Consider the following 14581-nt stretch of genomic DNA (forward strand, 5'->3'; position numbering starts at 1 on the left):
CCTGAACCAAAGTCATATTATATTACGTGCCAAAAGATTCTATTCTATATAAAGTACGTACAAAAATTATTAACGATTTGGACGGTGGCATCCGAATGACAACTCTGTGAGTCTCAATATATTAACTTATAAAACATTGAAAACCTCAGATGCCTCACAAAATGACCTAGTATTTCTGATTCTTACTCCGTAGGACGCATGTGAATCGACACGGTTTTGCACCTGTCAATTCGTTGATAAGGCCTGCACCGCTCTTGTTGAATGTCAGCCCGTTGGATGAGAAATTCATGTCAAATAACTGCATTCTAGAGACATAACTTCTATTCTAAATGACAAGAAATCAACAAACAGCATTAGGATATCAGGTGCAACAACTTCATTACTGATTTCGTAAACATATTATCAAAGAGACTTCAGTTTATGAGCTACTTGAAAGATTTTCAAACGCCTTCAAACAGAGACGAATTATTTCGATGGTTATTATCAGCTAACCTTGCTAAGTCTATGAAGATAGACATAGTTGTGAGGAAAGCCTGGTTCGTGGTACATGTAAACCAGAAAACAATCACCGATGTGACTACCTTGTCGACACAAGCGTGCCTCGGCGAAAGCAGCTTTGCTGCACATTATATCTTGCAAAAAAAGATAACAGGTTTGTACATTGAAGCAAATCCCCCAAAACCTTTGACTAGTAGATACATATAAGTAAATGTTAGGTTCCAGTAAAACATCAGTGACTTTTTAAAAAAGATTTTCAGGTTCTTAGCATCAACTAGCCGGGCAATTTCGCTTGACCAACGGGAAAACCACTAAGTGATTATTTGCTATATAGTCGAAACGTGTCAGCCTTCGTTCGATTCTCTAGTATGTGAAAAATGGCGTAATACTTACTATAATTGAAGGACAGAAAAATGAAAATGAGAAATAAGTTACTACACAAAGATGGGGAGAGATGAAAATTACTTTAAAACCGCAAAGAATCTACGTACGATATATTCTAATAGGCCATTAAAACAATGTCAAGAAGGCGTTATTGAAGATCATCCACAAGAGTGCTATAGCTAAAGGTGAAACTCCTTTGAGTTGGATCTGACGAATAGTTTAGTCCCGAAAAAATATTACGGCTCTTCCTGCATCGGCAGAGATTAAGTAGCTGGGTATCAGGCCTTGCTTTAGATAAAGCGTTCGTGTCAAGGACTCAAAACAAATAACATTTACTACAAATCCTTAGAATACTACAAATATTTAGAATTAATGTTAGCTTCTGCCGATTTGATCGTCCTCGATATAAATTCAAAACAAAACCAGTTTTATAAGTATTCGGTATAACAAATAAACGTGATTAGAAATCACACAATAACGTCATACTAAAGGAGTGCTTCTGCATATTGTAACTCTCACAGTGTTCGATTTACTTTGCAGCAGCCTATATAGTAAGTATCCTTCGTATAAATAAATTAAAAATATAAGAAATAATGCGCTTAAAACTATTCTATATTTCCAAAACGACCTTAGTCGAAACCTATTAATAAATAGACAACCACTATGTTTTCTACCACATATATACGTTTAATATCAATGAACCGCCTTCATTTAATATACCAACTGATTTTCCCTTCGTATATATAGAAATAAGAAAAATTTTTTTTAATCAAAAAAAAATTATAACTAGAGGTGCATCCTCATAATTGTTTACTTATTAAAATGGTTTGTATGCAACGTTGCCATTATAAAGATTTCTTAGGACGCGTCTGCATACATTCTACGATGCATTACGAATTGATTAATCCAAATGTACTATCATTTGTCCGCATTATTATAAGAAATTATTTTTTAAACGCCTCCATGCGTAGCTCAAGCTTCGAGATGTTGTCAGCCACAGCTTCCACGTCTTTTTCGATTCGTTCCTGAAGCTTCTTAACTAAATCTTCATCACCCTTTAATTGTCTCATCATCAGAGACTGCAAACATACGAAATGTAAAGCAGTATTTAGGTAAAGTTTAAATAAGATTGCGAACGCATGCTTGTAAAATGCACGGGAAGCTCATTCGGATATTACCTCGAGACACAGTCTCTAAAGTACCGCAACATTTTGTACGAAAGAAATGTTCTTCCGCCTCACTTCAGCGTTGCATAATAGCCTTGTACATATAAATATATTGCAGCAAAACTTACTCTAATTCTAGGTGGTAAAATTTTCTCAGCTATAATTGACCGCAGAACCATGCGAATTTACCTGTTGTGCTTCCAAAGTAGTTAGACATTTTGAGAATTGCAATGCATGTTCGTGTAGTTCCTGTAGACTGGTTAGCGACTGGAGGATATTTGAAAGGCTTGGAAGAAGCTGGTCAACTTTGCGTGACACTTCATACATCTGAGCAATCTGTTGAAAACACGAATAAATTTCAAAGATGAATCGTTTTTCAAAACAGATCCTTTATTTTTCTCTAAAAAAAATAGAGTTTTCAAGTAACCTATAAAAATAACATATTTGCTATACTAACTAGTCTCTTCAATCAGCTCTAAAGAGAAATTAAATTTACCATTAAGACGAAGTCAAAACTGTACGTCAGGACAGAGCCAATAACGGGCTCTAAAAAAATATTATTACCAGAAACAAACAGTGTCATTATTTTCGGCGAGAAACTATTTCTCAATTTTCTTTGCGAAGAATTTTACAAACTTTATCGCTTCTCTGTGCTTCTTCGAGAGCCGTCTTTCTCTCAGACACGGCAAGCAGTCGTTCGTGGAGACCGGCTAGTTGACTCTCTACTCTTTCAATGTTTGTAGGGTCTAGTAGGTACAATTTCGAGCTGAGCTCATCGCAAGCGTCCTGAAGACTCCGACCTGTGACGCCCGCACATGTGGCTAACATCGAAAGCTTGTCTGTCCTTGTATCACCGACCGTTGCTTCGAGTTGCCGTAATCGTTCTTCCAAAGCAGCCACCTATCAAATAATCGAAAGTAAACAAAGGTCAAGTACTTCATAGCACCTCACCAGCCCCATAACTGCCACCATGTGAAATATATCGCTTCGGGTAGCCACTAATCAATCAATAATTCCGTTCCTTAATATGGGTTAAAGTTAAAGATAGATAAGTAAAATCATTTGCTTTAAAAATTTTATAAGTATACAAATCCGTAAAATAGCCATATATTTCAATTATTCGTTCTGTGCGCACTCAAGAGATTTTGCGAACAAACCAGTGTCACCTCTTCGTTTCGTAGCAGTAGAACATTATCTACAATGTAAGAGTGGGAAATTCGTTAAACGTCGTCTTTTGATGTCCTTACTCAAGCCACAGTAATCCAAAAGATGTTCAGTTTTACCTGCTGAGCCTGTTGAAGCTTGCTATATTCGGGTTTGTAGTAGAGTTCGTAAGTGAGCGAAGATTTCTCTTTAGCTGAAGTCTTCTTAACACCCGTATCCTGAGCTTCTTTGTTTTGTGGGTCTCCTCTCAGCGAAGCTAATTGCCCCAAGAGTCGGTTGATCGTTTGACCATTACGATCCCCGCTGTGACCTGTCATAGGTGCCCAGGGCAACAAATAATTTGATCGAACATAAAACAGAACACAAATGCGATTTAGGAAGAAGTCATATTTTGATTTTTTTTTCTTTACAAAAGCATTAGACATGTCCCCGTGATTGATTAGTAAATAACGTATTTGCCTGATAATCTTAAGGACACGTTGTAGTCTAGATTTGAACCCCAGCATAGACATACCCTATTTCGTGCTGGAAGCCGTATAGCCACCTGATGGAATGCCTAACGGCGGTAAAAAACTGGTCAAACTCAAAAGGTAGGTGAATATTAGACATGTATTTCGTAGGGAACAAAGCAAGAGAACGCATTATAATTTAAGAATTACGGAACGCTGTGTACAAAGTCATTTAGTAACGGAGTGCATTGAAAAAGGACATTCGATTGGCACCACGTGGCTAAGAAAGCTGCGTTCATCAAAAAAGAGAACATTGGTTTGCTTACACAACATTTACCACTGTTAATATTTTATTGGAAAATAATCTAAGCATCAACCACGCGTACCTTCACCCATTACGGCGTCGAGGTTTACGTCAGCTAATAGTTTTTCCAGCATTTCCATATCTGCCAGTAGAACCTCATGATTTTCAGGCCTTTTTTCGGTTTCAATGGCTGCTACATCCTCCAAAAATTGTTTGACCTAGGAATCGTCAATATAAGAATTCATAGATCTAGCAAAAGCACAAACTTCATGGATGAATAGATGTTACAACAGGGTAAACAATTAAAATTGACATCACAACTAGGATCTCACATCAACAGAATCGCATAATCACAAACCTCGGTCTTGATACGGTGGTACCTTTGGGGAAGACTTTCATTCTCTTTATCATCCGAAAGCTCCCAGTCTCCGTGAATAACGTGAAATCCCGTCTTTCGACGAGGAGCAATACTATCAGTGAAGTCCGATTTGGATGTGTCGACACGACTTCCCTTGAATTTGATGTAGGCATCCTTTGTCGAGATATGTAAAACCTACAACATTAAGAACATAATAGGTGTACAGGCAACAAGAAGCTTGTTAAATCACACTTTAGTATTAGTAGTTAATTGTTATTGGTCTTATCAAGAACGACCAGTTTTCTACGTCACATTCATCCTCAAATGTGATTCTCTATAGGAAGATGAAATTTCTACCCTCAGTACATGTTCCGTTTAGTATTGGAGGACCATAATGCAGGATTCTTGCAGCAGTCTGTGACTGTCTTCTATACATATGTACACTGCTTCTTACGAGGCTCTCCATTTCGGCGCTAGCATCGGTTTAACTTTAGGATATAGCTCAGCTACACAGTGTTAGAGGCTTACAACAATGGTAAATGATGCCTATTAAATTTGTTGTCAATACAGTCTGTACATATATATACTCCAAGTCACATAGCCTTTGTGTTTAACTTTAAAATAACCATAGTGTTTGCCCGAAGACATTTGTATGTGCCGTCTGATAAAATGCCTAACGGCAATAGCAGATGCAAAACGTCCAACATTTTGTTGCTTTGCAATGACTATTTCACAGGGCAAACGATGCCGCACGTAAGTGATCCTTGGAATATATTTTCAAACATATGAACACGTAGAAACACCATTTCCTTACCACACAAAGCGTCAGCTGCGATCATTTTCGCTTTCAATTTTTGCATACCTCAACGGCTTCACTGTCATCTCCGGCAGGTTCAATTGCTTGCTCTGCCTCGGGAAGGTCGTCCGTCTCATAAAGGTCCGGTTGATCATGGGCGAATCCTGGCAGTTCTGCATACTTCGAATTCAGCGCCATTACCATTCGAATTCACAGGCACCTTAAAAAACACTACTGATACTTCAATGATTTACAGCGAAATTATTACAGTAAAAACCAGTCTCGGCGCCAGAAAATTTTGATGAGTAACAACAACCTAAATCCAATTCGGTTACCTGAATCGAGCACTGGGAGATAAACCCATTTGCATCTACAGAAACAGAACGGATGGTTAATGCGCCCTACTCAACTTGAGTTGAAATCGAATGTGGTTTGGCGTTTATTGAGAACGGTCACTGGTTGCTCTTTATGCTGTCTCACAGGGCGGCCGTCGAGCTTCTCGAAGTGCAGTCCGAGTTCTGGTAAGGTATGTATAAAATATGTATTAAGAAGCCGTTTGAGTTAGTTGAAAAGTTAAACAAAATGATACTGGTCTTTTAGAGAAAGGCTTTTTGTCCCGTGTGAACTAATAATTTTTCAGACTATTTTCAAGCAAGCGCCGGCGGGTTGAGAGGTTTTTCACAGAGGTATTTTTCTGCTCTGTCTGTGAATCTTTCGTATGAAAATACCTTTTCTTACGATTTACATCATGTGGAATGGTAAAAACAGTGGCCTAATGATCACTTATTAGCTTGCGTAGTTTAATGTGATAGTCTTATTAGTCCGAGAATGCCCTTTAGGTTTTTTTTCTCCTAGTCTTAAGATAAAGCTTTCTGAGGCGGGCAAGTTTTCTCTTAAGCTGCAAAAGAAATTTTAAACTAAAAAATATATAAATTCGAATTAATCCAAGCCGAGTTTATCTAAGTATATTTTACTTCATATCTGAGTAGATTACTTTTTGTCGGCATATACCTTTTTTGTATCGACATTGTATTACAATTTTTACAATTTTAAAATCCTATTACAATTTTCGTCTTTGCCTATCATCGTCGCAGGCATAGTTTCCAACTAGATTTACAAGCCTAAGATTTTCAGTGCATGATGTCAACGTACTTATGGACTAATAATCAAACACAGTAACTTAAATTTTCGTTTAAGAGGAACCGCCAACAATAACGCCTAATAGCACAAAGAAACCCCTAAAATAAATAAGTTCTTAAAGTTCGACCGCTCGGCCACAAAGTTTTTAGGTCAAATCAGAAATTGTTTATTTCGTAAACAAATGGCTATCAGAATAACATATTATGCTACAGTTTTTGCGCAGTGTTTCACTCTTCCATTAATTAGCAGTAATACACATTAAATCTAAAATATCTAACATGGGCATATAGTAAAAAAACAAAATGGCACCAGTCTAGAAGACAAAAAGTCTCTGAGCGGTGCTCAACGGCGTTGGATTTTACGCAAGCGATGCGCACGATGGTTATTCGAAGCGCCTTAAATTTTAGTCGCATATGATCATTCACACGGGTTCCGGTGTCTGTGTTTTTGTTGACACTGTTAATATAGCGTTTGTGATGCCGGACGAATACCGGAGAACTTTGTTTCATTTGTTTAATTATAAGTATTATGTGGACTAAGTAACTAGCGTTATATAAGGACAAACCGACGAGGTGACTCTACCGTATGCATTTCATGAGCTCGCCTCAAACACTCAGGGTTTGTTAAACCATTAAGAAGCATTTCGTGCAATTTGCTTTTATTCATATTAATGTGCATATTATCTCAACCTTATCTGTGTTAGGTACTAAAATCTACTATAATCCTACGCCTATATCGGTTATGAAGGCCGTAGTAATTGAATTTCTCTTCACAGTTAAAACGGTTTTATATTAATGTATGTTGTCGTATGTTCAGTGGTCATATGAATGTATACTGTAAGTGAGATTTTTTCGTCCGATTTGTCAGTATTCGTAAGGTTTGATATTTTATTAGCTGTTTGATCAAAACACGACATTCTGTAAAATTAATACAAACTTATTTCTACTTTTTGCATTGCACACATTACTATTTTATGAAATTCTCTTTCCTGCAGGCTAAGGTCTGTCGTCATGTGATCAATATGCCGTCCATCATTAGCACCCAGCCGAATATATGATCAATATTGTGTTATTTCATTTCACAAGAGATGTAATGACAAGCTACACCGAAAAACAGAGAAGCATACGCAATTTTAAAAGGTGAAAACGTTGATCTTGGCTTGTCTTATCAAATGCATTGTTGCTAGTGAATTGCATTGCTCCATTTTTTTAGTTCCCGAATGGTAGCTAACAAAAAAAAACTAACGCATTTTATTTAAAACTGAAACTGTGCTATTATACGGTTTTCAACAATCCAATCGTTTCCATTCTGATATTAAACAAATGGATAGCTGATTTTCGGTATAACATGTGCTGTCGGCCTGACTCGAACCAGTCATTCTTCGTCTTCTTTCACGAAAAACTTAGTCGTCCAAACACCAAGCCTATTATATCAATCTATCGAAAAAAAATTAGGAATTTGTAAAATGAATAAACTATTTTCATTATTGTGTTTTTGTAACTTTTTGTGAAATCAATATTTATTGGCAACAAGCCAGTTTAGTTAACAAAGCCGATAGTCGAGGGTTTCGAAAGTTTTTGGATCTAGCACAATGAGCGTCCAAAGGCTGATCAATGGTCGAGTGGCCGATGCGGTGACGGCCTTACGAGGAGCTTGCGCCGAATTAGATAAAAGTATCAGTTCTTCACAAGAGGTGAGTCTGGGTCAGGACGACGATGATGAACTTAGGGCCGATCAAGTAAGACCCAATGCAAAGCGACGTCGAACCCAGGACGAAAGTTGTATCTCGGATGAGGAAAGCGTTCGAGAGCTGAAGGTGCGTATTAGGGTTTTGTGTTAAAGTGCTATCAGAATTCTGTTGGATTGAACCACTATGGTACGCTATTGTAACTATAGATATACATAAGTAAATGTCTGCAAAAAAGTATGACCAGAAACAGCCTGTACTAGAGTGCATGGTAAAAAATTGATACGTATATTTTCTTATACGTTATTATAAATATACGTATTGAATTATGCACAATTTTCTAAAAATAGGTATGAATGAATGTTAGTAATATTAATATAATCAGTAATTTTTAAGACAAGTTTACTTTTATCTCATATGTTCTAGATATTCAAATGTCGCCAAACAAGTTCTCTATTTTTTTTTATCTTTTTCATTATTCATTATACGGTTGTTATTGGTGTAGATTGATGACGACGATGTTTTCCCAGATTATGAGTATGTTGTTCATACAAATTAGTTTAATTTTTATTTATCATAGATTAAACTGGCTCAGTATCAGACGAAGATTCTCGCTCTTGAAGCTCAGAAAGAGATGCAAGTGCCACTGCTACACCGGGAGTCTATCCAGAAAGAGCAAAAGATACTGGAGCTGTCCAAAGATCTCGAAGCGACTCGGCGCGCAAAGGTATACCCTTTTGTCCAAGGAAACGTATTAAAGCTTGTAATTATGAAGACTAATTACTGCTACTATTACCATTGTTTAGATATGTACAGTATAAAAAAAAAAGTAGGGCGTCATTAAACCACGTAAACTACGTTGCGCAGTATATAGCTTCGTCAAAATTGACTAGGCTAATTAGGTTCCAATGCAATCTTTACAGACGGTCGCTATTGAAATGCGCACCAAACAAGAACAGGAAGTATCCAAAGAGCGGATACTTCAACAGGCAAAAGTGCAGTCGTTGCAACGCGAAATACAGCAACTAAGGATGCGTATTGACGATCTTGAAAAAACGCGGGACAGCTCGATTAAGGAGGCAGAGCAGAATTTATGGCGGGAAAAAGAACGGCGACTTAAAGAAGAAGAGACCGCGTTCCAAAAAGAACGTCTGCTTATTGAGACGAAGATGATAAGAGATGAGACGTTAAACAAACTTCGATTAGTCGAGGAGACACTTCGAAGGAAGCAAGATGACCTGGATAACATTCAAGAGGAAAATAAAAGGTGTTCTATTCAATACAATTATAGATAATAATAACCATCCGATTGTCCTTTAACAATTGATACTACCTACCGACAGAAGTGCTGCAAAAGCTAAACTGTTTATTATTTTGTTATAGAAAATATTAGAATTACGGCGCCCTGTGCACCTTTTGCACACGTTGGGTTAACCGATAATCACATATTATAATATTAGCATGCCGCTCAATCTGCTGTATATACTTTTGCTTGCTAAATCGTTACTTGTCTCACCTAATAAATGGTTTCAGACTTAATAATGAGGTAAGCCAGCTAAAAAAATCAATCCAAGATCATAACTGGGCATCGGATCTTCTTGAAAGAAGCCAAGAACTTACCGAAAAAATGAAAATTATGGCGGAGTGGGAAACCGAGCTCAATCAGTAAGTGCAAATCATAATTAACTCTTGTATAGCTAGTTTATACATTGGCTTATATAATTGTGTACCGTGTGTATAAAGCATGCTTTAAATATTCTTTTAGAAATTAAATCTGCTATTTGCTTATGTACAGATCTAATCCTACGTTTGTTTATACCTTTGGAACTGTGCCTAGGCTTCGTAAAGAAAACCGAAAGCTTCGCGAGGATCGATCGAACGTGTTGCTCTATCGTGAGCAGCTTCGCATACTGGAGGATGTCGAGAAGGGCGCTAACAAAACGAGAGAACGCTGTGCCGAGCTCGAATTCGATCTCAATGTAATAACAATGCGAGAAAATTCTTAATTGTTGTTCGTTATTTATTAGGAACACTAGTCGAGACCCAAGTTCCTTTTCAAGTTAAATAATCCCGGTTGGTTATGTTTCTCTTAATAAAGATTCCTGTGTCTCATTAGCGCTCCGGTTAGCAATGCTAGAATTAAAAAAATTTTACTCGTTTCAAGACTAGCGAAAAATTTTTCGCGAAATTTTGGCGAAAAGATTGTATTATAAGATATTTTAGAAGCTATATTCATTCATCATAAAATATATCTTAGAAAAAGCCAGCATTTTATTATTATTATTTCGGCGTAGGTTTAGTTTTTATTATTTACTCCCGAGAGTGTACTGCTCTGCTAAATAATGCTCTTCTATTTTTTGTAGTTAAGCCAACAGTTAAATTCCGAATGGGAGAATGCCCTCAGGGAGGTTGACCCGTCACTGAACTCGCCTGAAGCTGTGTTGAAGAGATTACGAAAGCTTCAGGATAGCGAGTTGTATCTTCTTGAAGAGAACAACGGACTCAAAACGGAGGTACAGCTACTATAATCTAACATTTTTATGTTAATTTCTGCGTATGCATCTAACGTGAAAAAGTTCAACAACAATAATTAAAAATAAACAACGTTATTTTTCCAATTTTGGTTATGTAATATTATCGACACTAAACACCGTTGAAAGAATGGGTTACCCTGATCAAACAGTGCTTGGCTAAACAAACTCTTTAATCATTGCCCACCATTCTTTTGTTTATCATATCGAATTCCACGGTCCGGTTGGGGTTCAGGTGGCAGTTCTGCAAAATGCAAAGCGACTAGAGGGTGCTGAAGAAGCAAAATCTTTAAAACGCTTAGAGCGTCGATTGCGCTTAGTCGCCAAGGAGAGGGACTCTTACAAGGCTGTGCTCGATTCGTACGAGAGCGACGTCACGATCAATCCAGCCTCGATGCACACTCGACGTATCGTTCAATTAGAGGCGGCGCTAAGTGAGTACCGCGCAATAGACGCAGAACTCCGCGGAGACGGCCAGCGGAAGTCGAGCATTTCAACAAACACCATCGAGGTAAGCTTCAGAGAGCTCGTATTGTAATCATCATTGGGCTGTCGTGAGAACCGAAGTATTTGCCGTACCTATGATAAAGCATAGCGTTATATGCTTCTTTTCGTCAACACGACTTCCTAAGTATACTGCGCAAGCAAGGACATACTCAGTAAACCATAATCATTTACGCAACTGAATCGTAAAGAAAATAAACTTGTTCCCTAATAAGCCCTTCTTTTATTACATAAGTTGTATTGGGCTTTAGACGTAGTTCTACCCAAACGCTACGCAGTGAGCAGGTGACAGAGAGAACGATAAATTCTAAAGACTAATTCCTGAAACAGGTTCAAACTGAAACTTCTGGTCAAACTGGTGCGGCGGCGCTTGGTGACTGTAAGGAATATGGCTATCGTATACTGCACTTTAGGAACAACCCGCTTGATGTCGCCCATAACTCCTGGATAGCCGAGATGAAAGAAGTTGACCGAGAAAATAAGCTATTAAGGGCGAAGGTCCAGGCTTTTGAAGAACAAGGTGAGCGTGACACGCAGACAATCAAGCTGTAAATAAATGTTTCTAAAAATGTTTATCGAAAAGATGGAATAAAAGATGACCTCCCAAGAGCTGAGATGTAACGTTAAAAGCTTCTTTACGTATGATATGATGGGAATAGGAACTGATAAGGGCTATAGAACAGCCATTTTTTTCGTGAAGTTGGAACTCTTTAAAATAAGAATGTTTTCTTTTGGCTTGACCTCGATTTAAATACCGATAAATCATAACAAATTATTTTTGTTTTATTTTTGGACTAACCAATGCCTTGTTCTGTTATTTGCAAACAATCCTCACTCTTTCAAGGCGCCTCGGGTTCGATGCAGCAACCGGGCGAAACGACGTTGTTAGAATTTGTCCGTGATGACCCGCGCAAGCTGCGCGCTGAGCTCGAATCAGCCAATAAAAAAATGGAGAAAATTCTCGCCGCTTTTAAGAAGACTTCCAGAGAGTTTAGACAAGCCGTCTACTGTCTAACAGGTCCGACTGACAATACTAACAGGTTATCAAATACTAACCGCTGCATGAAATCCCGCTCGGTCCTTATTAGGAAACGAGCTTCGTAAGGGCATATATATTTTCTTATGCAAGAAGTGATCATGAAATACGAGAGTCGGAAAAAAGCGTTGTTCAGGTCCTACCCATCCAATAATCTGACTGATGACATCATAAACATGACAAATCGGCGGGCTGAATACGCTGTCTTCCCTCTAGCCATCTCTTGATTTTGCAGTAAATGCTGAAATAATCCTGCAACTCGTTTTCATTTATTTATTTCCTTTTCAGGTTACCGGATTGATATGAAGTCGAGCGCTAATGGAAACGCCTGTGTTCTCCGTCATATGTACGCGGAGTCCGCCGACGACCTACTCGAATTTGAGATTGGCGCTAACGGTTTTCTACATCTACTTAGTAATGATTACTCATTAAGGTAGGCCAGTGAGAAAGACTTGATATGACCTGAACTTCTAAATCGCTGAAAAATTCTAATACGGATAATTTCATAATGGCCTAGATCCTATTCTTTAAGGCGAATTAGACAGTTAACGTTCATAATTACGGCTAGCACAGTAATACCCTCTGACTATACGATTTGAGAAGAAAATCTGTTTAGTGGTTAGAGAGTCTTATAACCGCAGCGGTTACTGATGTGCCACATATTATTTCCGTGTGCTAAATTTTGTCTCCTATACGGAATTAACTGTAATGAGTTCCGCGTTTTCATAGTCATTGTCTTAGCAATTAAGTGGCACTGGAGATCGGTTCCAATATACAATCGATTTTATCAACTATTTCTTATTGCATAATTTGGATTTTCAGACTTAACAGCTTAACCTCAGACTATCTGGAAAAAATGGACTCGATTCCAGCTTTTTTGGCTGCCCTAACGTTACAGCTATTCAACTCGCAAACAATGATAATACAGTCGGCTGAACAACCATCGATGTTTGTTACCGATTAGGGCTCAAATTCTAAAACATTGTCGTAAGATAATAGGATTCTGATTGAAAATGGCCTTTTGCTTAAATTTCATATTAAAAAGAAGCGAAGCAAACAAGTAAAGTGTTAATTATTTGTTTTAGCCGTAGGCAGGACGCAGTACCTGATAGATTTTGATATAAGCATAAATAGACTCGCGTTTAAACACTCAACTAACTTACTCAAAGTGCATGACTATGTTTAAGTAAAACGATTAAAAATGTCGACCTCCGTTTGAATACAATAACGCATACTAATAGTTGACTATTCATAGTTGTACAAACAGTTTTTCCAGTCACAACGTATGCCAGAACTCCTCGTTATTACTCATTGCAAGCCTTCCTGTAACGTATATTGGTAGAGAAGGAAACAGAAAACGGGGTTGTGTCTAAAAAAATAAGCCAGCGTTATCAATTATAAATAGCCTTATATGGTAGCTGTGCAAACGGACAACAAAACAAATTTGTTCTCAACCATATGGAACTATGGTGAATTAGTATCCATCGGCGCTCTCGTTTCCGTACGCCTATCAATTGTGAATCCAATAAATCGAGTATAGATGTCCAGTAGTTGAAGATACTGTGAACAAATATATGCGCTATACTTGTATGCTTCCTCTGCTATAGTTTACCGTACATAAGAAAAACAAGTTGTTATAATAAACAAAGTTTAAAATGTAACATTTTCTTTTACCTAATAAAATCCATCGTCTACTTTCGCAGTGTGAACAAGCATTTATGGTACATTAGAGGTGTAGACTTGGTGACAGTACGCTAACCATAGGTATAAGGTTAGCATTGTCATTTTAACTGGTGTACATTGAAAATAACTGGACTTGATATTGATCGATGTTGATGATAAAAAAAACTTAGATAAAGATAATAATCCGAGACGTGTTTTACTTAAGATATCTCTTCTGTGTCATTACTTTGTTCTCGCGTTGTTATTGTTTGATATTCTATTGACAAACTAAGTAGACAGGATTCATGCTTACTGCTTGGGTAACCTTGATAGCTATGCCTAGTAGAATATCTCTCAGAAACATTGTATTATCGATTTTTTGGTGAGCACCATCGGGCGAGACAATAATCGGTCACCCCGGCCATCGATCGTTCCGAGCTGTTAAAACAGACTGGTTTGTACTCCTTACAACGCCTGTTGGATGGATCACGCCAGTGTTAAGGTTAGCCGTCATTAAGGTAATCAGGTAGCAAAAGCAGCTGCGTAAACTGGAGGAGCCGAGAATAAGCAACTGTACGTATTCACATCTGAGAGTGTCACGCTATGTAGACAGGGTTCAGATAAGAGCACATGCTCCAATTTTAGTAGGCGTAAAATTTTTGGAAGCACTCGTAGAGAAATGATTATTCGCAGTGAACGAGCACAGGTTAAGCGGGTTACACGTTAGAGCGTTATGAAGTTAACGATGTGTTGAGATTCGTGACCGCTGTATTGAAGCAGATGATTAAGCTTATTAGAAATCAAGGGACCGCTTCATGAACCAACGAACCGAACGATCATTTTCCAATCATTTCATGTCCTGTATTTTCTAAAAAATCCAGCTAATTTAATTGAAGAAATTA

General features: G+C 37.8%; 2 protein-coding genes across 5 annotated transcripts; one reads left to right on the plus strand and one right to left on the minus strand.

The window, feature by feature from the left end:
• Nucleotides 1-1544: 1544 nt before the first annotated feature.
• On the minus strand, nucleotides 1545-5562 carry DCTN2-p50 (dynactin subunit 2). Of its 2 annotated transcripts, none has more exons than XM_022847812.2 (8): nucleotides 5455-5562; nucleotides 5186-5339; nucleotides 4324-4518; nucleotides 4048-4183; nucleotides 3332-3522; nucleotides 2685-2948; nucleotides 2238-2384; nucleotides 1545-1961 (listed from the first exon to the last, which is right to left on the minus strand). In XM_022847812.2, exons 2-8 carry the CDS (start codon nucleotides 5321-5323, stop codon nucleotides 1827-1829), a joined length of 1206 nt encoding a protein of 401 aa, XP_022703547.1. In that variant the 5' UTR covers nucleotides 5324-5339; nucleotides 5455-5562; the 3' UTR covers nucleotides 1545-1826. The 2 variants fall into 2 exon arrangements, with proteins under 2 accessions (XP_022703547.1, XP_022703548.1); XM_022847813.2 differs by having other exon boundaries at nucleotides 5186-5350; nucleotides 5455-5529.
• Nucleotides 5563-6669: 1107 nt separating this feature from the next.
• Nucleotides 6670-13908, plus strand: LOC111268668 (mitotic spindle assembly checkpoint protein MAD1). 3 transcript variants are annotated; one of them, XM_022847810.2, is made up of 13 exons: nucleotides 6670-6877; nucleotides 7254-7398; nucleotides 7793-8075; nucleotides 8527-8673; nucleotides 8870-9213; nucleotides 9480-9611; nucleotides 9784-9925; nucleotides 10310-10459; nucleotides 10713-10988; nucleotides 11312-11501; nucleotides 11826-11999; nucleotides 12306-12450; nucleotides 12840-13908. In XM_022847810.2, the coding sequence occupies exons 3-13, from the start codon at nucleotides 7851-7853 to the stop codon at nucleotides 12979-12981; spliced, it is 2067 nt and encodes a 688-aa protein (XP_022703545.1). In that variant the 5' UTR covers nucleotides 6670-6877; nucleotides 7254-7398; nucleotides 7793-7850; the 3' UTR covers nucleotides 12982-13908. The 3 variants fall into 3 exon arrangements, with proteins under 3 accessions (XP_022703545.1, XP_022703544.1, XP_022703546.1); XM_022847809.2 differs by having other exon boundaries at nucleotides 7797-8075; XM_022847811.2 differs by lacking the exon at nucleotides 7254-7398 and having other exon boundaries at nucleotides 7797-8075.
• The last annotated feature ends 673 nt before the right edge of the window (nucleotides 13909-14581 follow it).

Source organism: Varroa jacobsoni, unplaced genomic scaffold, assembly GCF_002532875.2.
Source record: "Varroa jacobsoni isolate VJ856 unplaced genomic scaffold, vjacob_1.0 scaffold_1306, whole genome shotgun sequence".
NCBI lineage: Eukaryota > Metazoa > Arthropoda > Arachnida > Mesostigmata > Varroidae > Varroa > Varroa jacobsoni.